A 13,206-nucleotide genomic window follows, 5' to 3' on the forward strand; every position below is an offset into this window, starting at 1 on the left:
GTGCTCAGATGTGACAGCGTGGCTGGTGGCGCGGGGAAGCGACGTTAAATAAGGTGGCAGTGGAAGGCCTCCTTGAGAAGGTGGCATTCGAGCTGAGATTGAATGACAGGAGGGTCTGTGGTGGGAACGGCTAGGCGTGGAGAGTTCTGGGTTATGGGAAGAGCAAGGTCATAGGTCCTGGCCTAAGTTCGGTGGCTTCACGCACAGGAGGAAAGCCAGTGTGGTTGGGTTAGCCTCCGTTTCCCCGTTTGTGAGGCTGGAGGATCGGACGAGCAGCTTTGACCAAAGCTTTCACTCTGTATGCATTCCAGGAGCGGAAGGTTTGGATGATGGGTCCTGTGGCCCAGCCTCCCTCCGCTGCAGAAACCACCTGTCGTCGACGGAGGGGTGGGTTTGTCCCTAGGTGTCCATTCAGCCTGTCCCTCCACCCTGCTTCAGCTGGGGCCCGTAGCCACACGGCGACTCAGTAAGGAAGGGGGAACACGAGACGGGATACCGGGCAGAGCGGCTGCCAACCTGCCACGTTCATTCACCCCGTGGGAACTACCCCGTGAGTTCATGGTGGATGTGGGCGTGGAAGAGAGAGCAGTGAGCGGGAACCAGAAGCCCCCAGCTGTGGACCCTAAGCAGCTGAGACGCGGGGGTTGACCCCAGAGTCCTCTTTTGTCTGTGGGGCAGCAGGGGGCTCACTGCCTGCCTGTAGCTCTTCCCTACTACCAGCCAAGGGTCCCTAAAGACAAAGCTGATGTCTGGCCCACCGTTGCCTCGCCCAAGCACCTTGCACACAGATCCCTTTGGCCAATTATTAATAGACAAGACAGACCACACAGACTTCCAGTGAGCAAAGCACAAGTTCAGGGACAAACTGCCCACTTGGAGTCCAGCTTGGCTCATTGCCACCCGTGGGGCCTTGGACAAGTCACTTCACCCCCGTCGTAGGTAATGACTCGGGGTGACCTTGGAGAAATCACATAACTTCTTTGAGCCTCAGTTTTCTCCATCTATAAAATGGGAATAGCAGTGCCTAGGTCATAAGGCTGTTGTAAGATCATATATAGCCAATATTAACACACCGCGGGGCACATGGCACTGAGAAGGACGGGGGGAATAATGGATATTACGTGTGTGTGTGTGTGTGTGTGTGTGTTAGAAAATTGGTGGTGGTATATTGGAAAGGCATTTTGATGCCAAGAGATTTAGCCCTTTTTTCGTACTCCAGAAGGAACAGAAAGAAGCCTGCAGTTTATTCTTAGCACAGAACCACCCCTTTATCTCATTGTTGTTCACACCACACTGTTGGGGCAGATGATTTTTTTCTTTTTTTCCCCTCAGCAGTGCCTTGAGTGCAGGTGTAGAGAAGTCAGGCCAGCAGACTTCCCCACGTGACTCGGCACTTCTGCTGGGACTCTGGTTCCTCCAGCGGATCCAAATAGGAGAGTGATAAGAACTTGTGTCCAGGGAGCAGGGGAGCCTAGGCTCCTGGGGGTGTGCCCGACCCCTACTCGGTGTCAGCGTGTGGGCTAGAAGGTTGGGCCGCCCTCCCAGCCTGCCCATGAAACCCCCGAACCCAGGCATCAGCACGGCTGCCAAATCATCAGGTTCGGCATCTCTGGAGGGCGCTCTCTGTCCCCCACACTTCCTTGTCCCCACTGCACCCCACCCCATCCCATCACTTCAGTCAAGGAGGAGAGAGAGGATGGTTCATCCCTTTCAGTAGCAGAGCCAACCCCCACCCCCGCCACCGAGCCGCTGCCATCCAGGGCTGTGGCAGGTCCAGTCAGAGGGCGCCAGGGGAGGGGATCCCCTCACGCACGCAAGACACACACACACACACACACACACACACACACACACACACACACTCTCTCTCTCTCTCTCTCTCTCTCTCTCTCTCTCTCTCTCTCTCTCTCTCTCTGTGTGTGTGTGTCTGCGATCAGGCCTGTGTGCCAGCGCGATTGCGTGCCTGGACTTGTTTACGGGGCCCAGGCATAACTGGCTTGCCTCACTCCACACCTTGGTGCGCCCTCCCCACCTCCTCCTTCTCTTCCCCCTCCACCCCCACTGCACCTCGAAAGAAATTAAAAATGTGACAACAAACACCCACGGATCCCCACCAGTCACGTGCTCCTGGCGCGGCGGAGCGGGGCGGGGCTGCGGCGTGGAGGAGTAATTGGTGAACCCGAGGTGAATGAAATAATTGGAACAGTGAGGTGTGAGTTTGTTACTGAAGTGTGAGCAGAGTGGGGGAGGGAAGGAGGGCCACGTTTAAAAGCCCCGTATGTCCTCTTTATTCACAGCTTCTGATACAGTAATTGCTATTTTGTGGTTTCTATTATCTACACAGTGGGGAGCATCCGTGTCTCCTTCCCAAGTGGTAGAGTCTGGGCTGGCGGGGGTTGGGGGGGGTTGGTTCCTGGGTGCCTGGTCATCTGCCTCCCTCTCCGGTCCCTGGCGGCCCTGCCCAGCCATGCCCAGGCCTCCTCTCCCAGGAGACGCGCAGAACTTCCTGCAAAAGCCGCTCTTGAAAATGGCTCTGTGGGCTTTGCTGTCAGATGAGAACTTTAATAATGGCTGGTATTTATATATCGCTTATCTCCAAGGAGCTAAAGGTACTTCATCGATTCCCCCACCCCAGCCTTTTTTACCTTTCTTTTTCTTTTTAATTCTCTTTTGATATCTCTCTGAGATCATTAGTATCGGCTTTATTTTTTCCCACACAGTAGTTACACAAGCAACTGAAGCCATCCCTCCTGAGCTGGGAGGGAAAGCTCGCCTGAGTTTCGAGTCCCAGGCCGTGGGGCTTGGGCAGGTCACTTGGCCTCTTCAGCCCTTGGTTTTCTCATCTGTAAAAACAGGAGGCAGCGACTCTTACCCCACAATCGTTGTACCTAGAAACGGTATATTTAAAAGGCCTAGCACTCCACAGGCACTCTGTCATTGGCCACTGGGGTGACAGCCGCAGTGACGGTCTTGAAGCTCCAGCCATTCATTCCGGGGCTTCACGGGAATCGGGAAGTTCGTTCTAAGATCTAACCCTAATCTTCCAGCTGCTCTGGAAGCCCTCACTCTTTCGTGTCGTGAGGAATGGTGGGATTTTTTAAGCTCCTAGGGTCTTGGGACACAGCATTTCCTTGGCCATGCAGATGTCTGTCTGGACACCCCAGACGGGCAGTGACCTCCCCCACGGCCCCCCAGCTCCCTGGTCCCCACCCTCACTCCCTCGTGGATCGAGGATGCCCCTCCGTCCTGGCTTTTCCCTGCCAAGCTCCCAGATGCCACTTTTCCAGGCCACGTAAGCATGGCTCCTTTAGCTTCTCTCATCAGCTTTTTTTCTCCACCTTTTAATTATTTTCCTCGCCTTTCTCCGGACCCTCAGCTGCTTACCATGCATACAGCGTCCACAGCTTGCAGTGCACTGCAGAGAGGGAGGAATTAACCTCACCAGTCTCTCCCTCTCTCGGTCTCTCTTGCGTACACATACGGGTGAGGTCCCCAGAAATGAGCCACGGCTAAGAAGAACTGGGCAGCATCAAGGGACGGGAAGTTAGAGCCCCCGTGGGCAGAGGCAGGGGGTTTGCACCCAGTGCAGGCAGGAGGGACTGGGTCTGAGTCGGCCTCCCTTGCCCTGGGATCTCGGGCAAGTCACTGGACCCCTCGGAGCCTGCACAGCCCAATCCTAGCCGTCCCCGTACACGGCCTTCCTTCCTCATTGCCAGACAGGGCCAAGCCTCAGAATGAAAGCCCCGCTCCGGAAAGTGGCTGGTCCCCTCCAGATAACTGAAGCGGGTGAAACATCGCGCAGCACAGAGAGCTCCTCCAGCTTCGCATCAGACACTCCCAGGTTCACACTCTGGCCCTGCCACCTACTCGCAAGAACCGCTACCTCCCTGAGCCTCAGTTTCCTCATCTGACAATGGGGTCGGTGAGACCAATAGTAATTAACATTTGTGCTCTTCATATGTACCCCGTGGCCTGGTTCGTGGAATCCTCACCACCACCCTCGGAGCGTAGGTGCGACATCCCAATGGTCGCGTCCGCCTTCCAGGGCTGCTGTTTCTTCGGTCCAAAACTACCTCCAGGCGTCCACTGTGAGCCAGGCCTGGGGCACCTTACTGCGGATCCCGTGATGGGCAAGATAGATGTGGTTTCCACTCTCGCAGAGCTGAATTCCAGCCCCAGGGGAAGGCAGAGCGTTACCCAGGCATCCACACCGCAGCGCCCTGAAGCACGGTGGGCCCTGACGGCTGGGGGCACATCCGCCCCCACCCAGAGCAGGTCAGCCAAGGCTGCTCACGGAAGCCGAGGCCTGAGAGCCTGGAGGCTGGGCCGGGGGTGGAGAGTCAGGCAGAGAGACCGGCCCACCCCATAGGTTGTCTGTGGCCGTGTCTGCCCAGCGCCCAGCATGACCCAGACACACAGCGGGTGCTCGGCAAGGCCTCCCTGTGCCCTTCAGCCTCCTGAGACCAGGTCTGAATCCGTCAGATACACTGTCCCCACAGTCCCCGTGACTCTCTGAAGAACTTGGTGCCAAAGCGCCATTTATGTTTACCCAAAGGAGCCTGCCAGAAAATACGTGCGTCCCCTGCCCTCCGTGTCCAAGGCCAGCAGGGCTTCGCTGGAAGAAGAGGCAGCGTGTCTGTCGTGGGGCGTGTCGGCCTTTAGGTGGCAGAATAAAGCAGGGTTTGTGGGCAGGACTCCGCTGGGTTCTCCCACCTCACCTTCGTGTTGGTCCCCACCTGCCCAGCCTCTGGGCCGCTCCAGGTGGGCCACGAGCCCCAGCCGGGGGCTGGGATGACTGACAGGCCTCCACTGCCCATCCTCTGCAGCCCCTCCCCTCCCGGGAGGCTGGCCGTGGAGCCAGCAGCTCAGTTTCCGTGGCCTCTGCTCGGAGAGGCGCCAGCAGAGGGAGCGGAGCTGCCGGGGAGAGTGCCGGGGAGACGTGCAGATTCATTTTGAGGCTTCATAATGCCGCATTTACACACCGTCCTGCCTCCAGAAATTGGGCGGGCAGATGCCTGGTCATGCCGGCAGGGCTGCGGGTTAACGCCACAGATTCAGCTTAGATCATTTCACGAGAGCTTACGGCCTTTACTGTGCCTTTTGCCCAGTCGGTCTCTGGCCCCGAGGCATCCTGCACCGTCGTGTGTAGGTGCGTGTGCCCGGGTGCCCACAAGTGTGTGTAGATTTTCAAATAAAATAATACCTCTTTGCAGATGCCGCGCACATTAAATATTTATCGGCAACAATTTGTGCGTATATGTTTGATAAATGGACCTGAGGATGGGCTGGGGGCGGGGGAGTGAGAGAGGAAAGCAAGGGAGGCCCGATCCTTTTGTCCGGGAATTTCTCAAAGGTTTATCCAGGGGGAGAGGGGGCACTGGGGAGATGGTTGGAGGCCGTGTTTACCTGTTTGATCCCTGCTGGATGCGGGGGGGCGGTGGGGAACACCTGCCTTTTCTCCTCCAGAGTCAGCTTTGCCTGACTTTGGCTTCGCGGATATCAAAACCCTGAGGCAGGAGTGGGGTTTGGAGGGCGTGGCTGTGTGGCATTCAAGTGCCAAGCGCTGAAGAACCATCCCAGGTCCCGGATCTGGGAGAAGGGACTCACCCTGCTTACGCAGTCAGATTCGTGGGGGTCCGTGGGGAGTCCGTGCTAACCCCGAGTCCGGGGCCCTGGCCTGGCCAGTGCCTCCCCAGCCCAGCCATGCGTGCACGGGGCTGCATCCCCCTTGCTGAATATTCATTCCCCCCACCCCCTCACCCCCGGGAGGAACGGCATCCCCAGTCTGACGGTTCCCTCCCTGCTGGCGTGATGGCCAGGCCGGAGGGAGAAGGCCACCCAGGCCCCCAGGACACGTGCTGGCCAGTGGGGAGCTGACACTGACACGAGTGTTCGTGCACGTGGCTGTGCACACGTACCCGCCTCGTGCATCTGCGGGCACTCCTCTCTTCTAACTGGAAAGGGTTAGCGGGTGAGAATCGGTCCTGCCTCCCCCCGCCCCCTTTGCAGGCCTCGATTCTGAAACTCCCGTGTTTTTATTCCCAGCACCTTCGGGGAGCTGAAGACAGTCCGCTTGCCGAAGAAGATGACGGGGATGGGCTCGCACAGAGGGTTCGGCTTCGTCGACTTCCTCACCAAGCAGGACGCGAAGGTGAGACCAGGGCCCCTCCCTCCTGGCCTCTCCTTTCTGGGTCCTTTGTGGGAGAAGCAGCAAGGCCTCTTCACAGACGTGGGCGCGGCCCCCACTCCCCATTCGGATTTTCTCTCCCCTCCTCTCCCCAGCCCTGCTAATTTACACAATGTCCTTGGAAGAAAAGACCATGGGCCTTGTGTTTGGAGGAAGGGGCAGTTCTGTGTCCCGGGCCGCTCCAGGTCAGACAGAAAGCGTGGGAGATGCTGTGCAGAGTGTGGAGAGGAGCCAGGGGACAGCGCTCGGAGAAGAGGCCGCCAGGCACCCCAGTGGGAACCCGCGGGGACAGCTCTTTCCCCTCTTCTTCTGCTGGTGCCTGGGGCTTGTGTTTTGTGCTGATTTCAGGTGCACTCAGGCCAGGCAAGTGCTGCTGTGTGTAAGCACGTGTACGGAATTCCTTGGAGACAGAACCACCTTTTATTTTTGAAGCAAGGCAGCCCCTCTGGGTGTGGGCTTGGCGCAGTAGGTCCGGGGTCCTCGTCCTCCGCGGCAGCAGACCAGGGGCAGAGGCTGTGTGACCGGGGTCCGCGGTTGCTGCTCTCACAGTCCCAGGTCAGGATCCTGGGGGGAGGGGGCCATGGCGCTGTCTTCGTGGGCTCCCTCCGAGAGCCTGTGCCACAGGCAGCCTTCCTCCTGGCCTGTCTTCCCTTGAGGGTGCAGTAAAGCAAGGGGCACGTGTCACTAATGGCTGGGATCCCCTCCGCCTCTGAGGAGGCATCTTCAGAAAAGCAGAGTATTTGTTGGAATCACACTCTTGGCCAGCAGCAAATTGGCGTTGCCAGAGGCCCTGTGGGTGGAGCTGAAGGTGTCATCTCAGGGACACAGCTGCGGCCTTTGTGGGCCCTGGGAACACGCACAGGCAGAGAGGGTGCCCCAGGACTTCAGCAGGCCTGCCAGCCACCTTTGTCTCAGCGTCTTGAACTCAAGTGCACGCTTTGTTGACACGTGGCCATGTTTGTCCAGACATCTGCGCCTCTTTCTTCTCGGCTGGCAGTCTTCCCCTCGCCTCCTGTCATGACAGGAGGGACCACAACCCCTGCGTGCAGCCGGCCCACGGCCTTGACGCTCACCAGCAAGGCAGGCACCTGCGGGGTCCCCCCGCCACTGGCTCAGAGAGAAGCCAGGGAACAGCCGTCCAGAGCACTGCACTTACTGCTGGCTGCTTGGCTTCCCCGGCCCTGCCCTGTGCCTCAGTCTCCTCATCTGTAAAATGGGAATGATGACAGGTCCCACGCCCACAGGGTGAAGGCAGATGGTGACACGGGTCCTGGCACACGGTGCTCGAGATGAGTGAGCTGTTTCCTCCTCGTTCCCACCAGCCCAGGTCCCTTCAGAGCCACCAGCCCTCCATCTGTGGACAGGGAAGAGAGGGGTGCAGGCAGCGCTTTCTCCACTGCGTCCGTCTAGCCCTGAGCTTCTGTGAGTGTGTAGGACCATTGTCATCTGTTTTATGTCAGGGTTCCTGTGTGAGACTGCGATTACGGGAGAAATGAAGGGGGATTCACTCCCAGCCCCAAGAAAAATCTCTTATTAAGGACCAGTGCGAGGGCTAGCTGTTAGAGCACAGACTCTGCTGCCCGAATCCTAGCCCTTACCTGCTATGTGACCTTGGGCAGGTGACTTACTTTCTACGTGCCTCAGTTTCCCCCCTTATAAAACGGTAATAGAATTCCCCTCACCGAATCGTTGCGAGGCTGGGATGAGATGATAGTCTTAGGACAGGATCTGGCCTCCGGGAGCTCCGTCTGTTAGCTGTGATGAGGCGGATGGTGATGGTGGTGATCTAAGAAGAAGGGAAGGAGCAGAGAGAAAAGTTGTCCACGCCCTCCAACTAGAAGCTTCTTCCACGCGGCAGCCTCCCTCCAGAGCTTGAAGTCAGAATTAACGTGGCTCTCGCGACCCAGAGGGCTAGACCAGGCGTGGACTGCCAGCCCTGAAATTCCACGCTCCCGTCGCCAGGATGCAGTCAATATAGCTTTGTTCCCTGGGGTCATGGGAACGGGGCGTGGGGGGGAGATGCTCAGGTAGCCGGGCAGTGCCAGTGCCCGCTTGGCTAGCGCCTGGCGCCGGAGGCCAGGCTGCAAATGTTCTTTGCAGAGCCTAGCACAGCCTTCTGCTGACTTATGGAGGTGGCTCCTCCCCCTCTGTCCCTTCCAACCTGGGCTCCAGGAAGAGAAAGGGCAGCCGAGGACGGCGAGGGCTCAACCCACACCCCCTCCAGGACGGGCTCTTGCGGCCCCTCACCTCCGACAGGCGGCAGCCTGGCTCCGGAGCTGTCCCGGCCCCGCCATTCCCGCCTCTCACCGCACCAGGACGGGCCCTCTGCCGCCGCTGGGCGAGCTGGTCTCCCATGAAGTCTGAGCCCACCGGGAACGCACCTCTCCCGCAAAGATTCCTTTGCTCTTTTTGCTTCCCGGAGAAGCTGCCGTGACTTTTCCTTCTCCTTCTCCCTGTCTGTCTGAAGAACTTTATTGTCCCCCGAGTGGAACATTTAGCGCTCTCCACTGAGCCGTAGAGCGTGCGCGCTGCATGTTGGTGAATAGAATTCTGAATATTGTAAATATCTGGTTAGCTCGAGGGCAGGCGTGAGTTTGAAGAGGGAAAGCAATGCTGGAAGGAGACATTGAGTTAGAAACCCCCAGAGACCCTATTTTCATTTCGAAAGAAGGAACTCGTGGGAATCCCAGGGCTGGTACGAGAAACCCCAGTTTCTCAGGACAAGTGCCGCCCACCACCCCACCACCACCCCCAGCGGTTCTCCCTTTGAAGCGCTTCAGGGAAGAAGACCTGCTTTAGAAATCCTTCCCGGGGCTTGACTGAACCCTGACCACTCGGCTCCCTCACCGAGGGCTTCACCCCTGCTTCCTGCCGTGGGGCGTCCTCCAGGAAGAAGTGGTCAGTAACTCTTGTGGCGTCAGAGCACTGGAACCTGGAGGTGTAAGCCTCCTGTGCCCCGGGGCGCCAGGCGGTCCTCAGAGGGGAAAAGAGGAGACAGGGAGGAAAAGATGAGGGGAGCGGACACATATTAGGGGGAGGAGGCAGGGAGGGAGTAGAGGCCGATGGTAGAACCTTGGGTCTGGAAAGCAGTGGAGAAACTAGCAGTTTCCAGGCTGGGCTGTGAACCCGGGGATGTGACTCAGGGCACAGTACTCTTTCCTGGGCACCAACCAGTCCACTTTGCCAGCTGGCTGAGGAGAGAATTAGGCACCCTGGTTGGTCCCTGGAGGCATCCGCTCAGCACCCCCATCTCTCTGTGGGCCCCAAGCACGGGTCATCTGCGTCCTCCCCGCCCCCAGGGACCCTGAGTCTTCCGACCTTGCTCCATGACCCCGTGTTCCACCCCGCACATCCTCGGGAACTCCGTCATCCGTCAGGCCCCTCTGGGTCAAGCACACGCCCCAAACAGGGAAGAGAATCCTAGCGCAAGGCTCCACGAAGAGCTCAGGGTAACCAGGCAACTGATGACAATAGCCAGAGGCGCCCGCGACCGGCCGAGCTGGCTTTGTGTGTGACATGTACACCGTACACGCATTGTCTCGTCCCAACCTGCAGCAGCCCCGGACTCAGCTGGAGATTTGCATAACCCCCTCCCCGGTTTCTCCAGGCGCTTGTTAAGCTCCATGTGTGCAGGGTCCTGGGAACCAATGGGAAGCCGGGACCTGGCTCTGTTGCTGAGATGCTAAACCAGGGGTGGGACCTGGCCGTCAGCCCCTGTCACAGGCTCCGTGAGCTGGCATGTTCTCCCAACCTAGGGCATTTCATCAGCCCCCGATGTCCCAGGCATGAGTGTCAGTCCCTCTGAAAGGGCTGCTGTTATTATTATCTAAACCTCCAAGTGTGATGAGCCCACATTTCTCAAAGAACCTTCTCCCACGTGCTGGAGGGAAGCAGGGACAAAGGTCGATGAGGGCAGACAGGAAGTCCCAAATAAGGTGGTCTTCCCCAGTGCCTGGGCCTGCGCTTGTGTGTAGGGATGTTTGTAGTGTCTCAGGTGCCACGTGTTTCTCTGGGTCCTGATGATGTTTCTGGAAGGGCAGCCTCTTGGCATCAGTAAAAAACCATCAACTTCTAAAAGCCCGTCTTTGGCAGGGACGGCACTGGGCATTTGGCACGTCAGCGGGAGGAAGCCATTTGACAGATGGGTAAACTGAGGTTCGAAGGGTGGCGCCACGTGCCAGAGCTGGGAAACCCCGCGTGTCGATCTGATTCCAGAGTCCACGGATTAGCTCTTCCTGCCTTCATTCACGTATTCACTTAAGTTGAGTGCCAGCTGCGGCCAAACCGTGCGCCAGCCCCCTCCTCTCTACACCACACCCCTCACCTCTCACCCATCCCCGGCAACTCACCAATTAGACATTTGGAGGAAGGCCAAGAGGTTGGCCCTTAAAACATCTCTTGGGAACAAGCCCAGGATGAAATCAGCTCCTCCGGGGCCCCCGGAGGAGGAGTGGGCATTCCTTTAGGGGCCTCCAGAGCCGCACACTGTCTCCTGCCAACCGTCCCAAGCCTTGGAGACAGCAGCTTTCTACCTGGGCAGGTGACCTGGGATTCCCAACCAGCTGTGCCCGTGCCCATTGGCCAAGTGGCCACCAATAGTCACTGGGCTTCCGTTTAGAAGCCACCACCTCCTCTGCCTTTACTTGGACTGGCTGGTCACGGAGGAAGAAGGGAAAGAAAGCAAAGAGCAGACTTGCAGCCTGGAAACCAGAACATTCTTTTTTTTTTTTTCCCCCATGCATGCACCTTTAATTTCTCCCTTCCCGGAGCCCACCGAGCCTTTGTACTTTTGCAGTTGCAGCTGTTTTTATTTGCCACCGCTGCTGTTGTTTTAAAAGGTCTGTTTTCACATGGAATGTTATCCAATTAGCAGAGCAATGTGTTGGCTTAAATAAACACTTGGGGGGAGCCGGCAGTAGGGAGATGGGATGGCGGTCGGCGTTGGCAGGCAGCGCTCTTCTCTTCTCACTGGTAAACAACCGCAGCTTTAACTGGGGAGTCGTGCCAGTTAACGTCTCCGTTCTCACTTCTCACTTTTGTATGGTGCCGGGGGAGAGGGGGGCATGGACACAGCCCCAGGCCCACCCCAGTTGGGGTAATGCTGAGAGAGTTTCATAGGGGGGTCCCATCAGGCCTCTCCACACCCATGGCCTTCGCCTTGCAGATTCCGCTGAAACAAGACCAGTGGTGGGAAGAGGTGACGGTGAGCAAGACAGAGCTTCTTAAGGCAGGGACAGCCACCTCCTCTCTGGGTGCCCAACCGCGGTGCAGGCGCCGTAAACGGTGATCGCCATCAGACAAGCGGTGGGTGGTGTGCGCTCCACACACAGACACACACACACCTTTGCTCATCTGAGTGCAAGGAGTGCATAGAGTACAGCCTCCCAGGGGCCCCGAGGGTGTGCAGCCAGGGTCTGAACGGGACATGGCCCCATGGAAATGAAGGCTCCGTGGGCTGTGTCCTCCCTAGACAGCCCATGTTCTAGAAAGGCAGGGCGGCACAGTGGTTAGCAGCGTGGCCCGTGGAGTCAGAGCTGCCTCCTTCCATCTCCGTGAACGTGGGCAAGGGGCTTCATGTCCCCACACCGCAGGCTGTTCATGTCCACAACCGGAAATGATCTGCGCCTTGAGGCAGCCATGAAGATTAAGTGGAAAGCCGCGTGCCAAGCACTCACCACAGGCCGCGGCAGGGCACCAAAGGAGCAGAGGCAGCGGAGCGTCCCGGGCCCCACGGGGCAGAGGTGCTGTGCTTTGAAGCCGAGGTATCAGTTGCTTTTTGTCTCCTGAAATGTTAACTGGCCACAAATCCAGGAATTGGGGTGCTATCCCCACTTGTCTGTGTTAGGTGTGTGCGCTCGTGCTTGTGTTTTTTTGTGGGTTTTTGGGGGGGTTTTTTTGCAGTACGCGGGCCTCTCACTGTTGTGGCCTCTCCCGTTGCAGAGCACAGGCTCCGGACGCGCAGGGTCAGCGGCCATGGCTCACAGGCCCAGCTGCTTCGCGGCATGTGGGATCTTCCCGGAGCGAGCGGGGCACGAGCCCACGTCCCCTGCATTGGCAGGCGGTCTCTCAACCACTGCGCCACCAGGGAAGCCCGTGCTTGTGTTTTAAGTGCAGGTTTTCCCTAGTTCCTATCATCAGGGCCCAGGGATAAAGGAAAACGTGTTTGAATCCTGAGGCTTGCATTTCAAGGCATGGATTTGCCCTCAGCTCCACGGCATTGTAAGTCGGAGGGGCCCAAGGTGCTGAGTGGAGGCCCACAGTTGAAGTTAGTAGTATTGTGCAAAGAGCCCCACTTTTTCTGGGGACCAGCTCTTCCCCAGTGGAGGCCAGAGGTAGCTGGAAGATTTGCTGGGAGCTCACTTACAGGAGTCGGGGAGCATTGGTACAGGGACAAAAGTGATCTCCCCCTTAGAGCTCAGCATGCTGTCCACAAGGAGCCGATACAGAATGTCCCAGGGCAGCAGACTGTCCTCCCAGAATCACAGGCCCCTGTTTTTCACCCCCCTCGGCAGAGAAGGGGCTGAGCCCCCGGCAGAGAAGGGGCTGAGCCCCCGGCAGCCCCAGCTGGGCCGCGGCTCCCTTTCCCCGGGCTTGGCTGCTGTGCTCTGAGCCACGTGGTCATTCTTGGCCACACTTCCTCCAGGATTCAGGGGCACAGATGGTTTAGGGCAGGTTGGCGGCGTCCGTGTTCAGGTGGATTTGGCATCCGCCGAGAGATGCGGCCCTCCCACTCGGCGAGAGACAGCAGAGGGGCTGAGAGATGACCTGGACGTCTCAGGACAGGAGGCCTGGCCTCAGCCCAGCCCGGGAGCCATGGCCCTTGGGACGGGAGTCCTGCCAAGGGCATCACATGGGCTTTTGTTGCCAGGAGGCAGAAGCCCGTCTTCCAGAGAGAGCCGCAGAAAGGTCAGGCCTGGCACTGAGCTGGCAGCCTTCCGGTGCCTTCCCTGTTCTGGAAAGGTGGCTGCCAGGCCTGGGCACAGTCTAGCCGGCACTGGAGGCCAGGGCTCTTGGCGCCC

General features: G+C 58.3%; 1 protein-coding gene across 4 annotated transcripts in view; it reads left to right on the forward strand.

The window, feature by feature from the left end:
• RBM19 (RNA binding motif protein 19) overlaps positions 1-13,206 on the forward strand; it is a 126,505-nt gene that overhangs the window by 82,342 nt on the left and 30,957 nt on the right. For all 4 annotated transcript variants that reach the window (XM_060028122.2, XM_060028121.1, XM_060028120.1 and 1 more), the window contains exon 22: positions 6,046-6,151. In XM_060028122.2, the coding sequence (XP_059884105.1) occupies positions 6,046-6,151 (106 nt within the window). The remainder of the gene's footprint in view (positions 1-6,045; positions 6,152-13,206) is intronic.

Source organism: Delphinus delphis, chromosome 13 (assembly GCF_949987515.2).
Source record: "Delphinus delphis chromosome 13, mDelDel1.2, whole genome shotgun sequence".
Taxonomy (NCBI): Eukaryota; Metazoa; Chordata; class Mammalia; order Artiodactyla; family Delphinidae; genus Delphinus; species Delphinus delphis.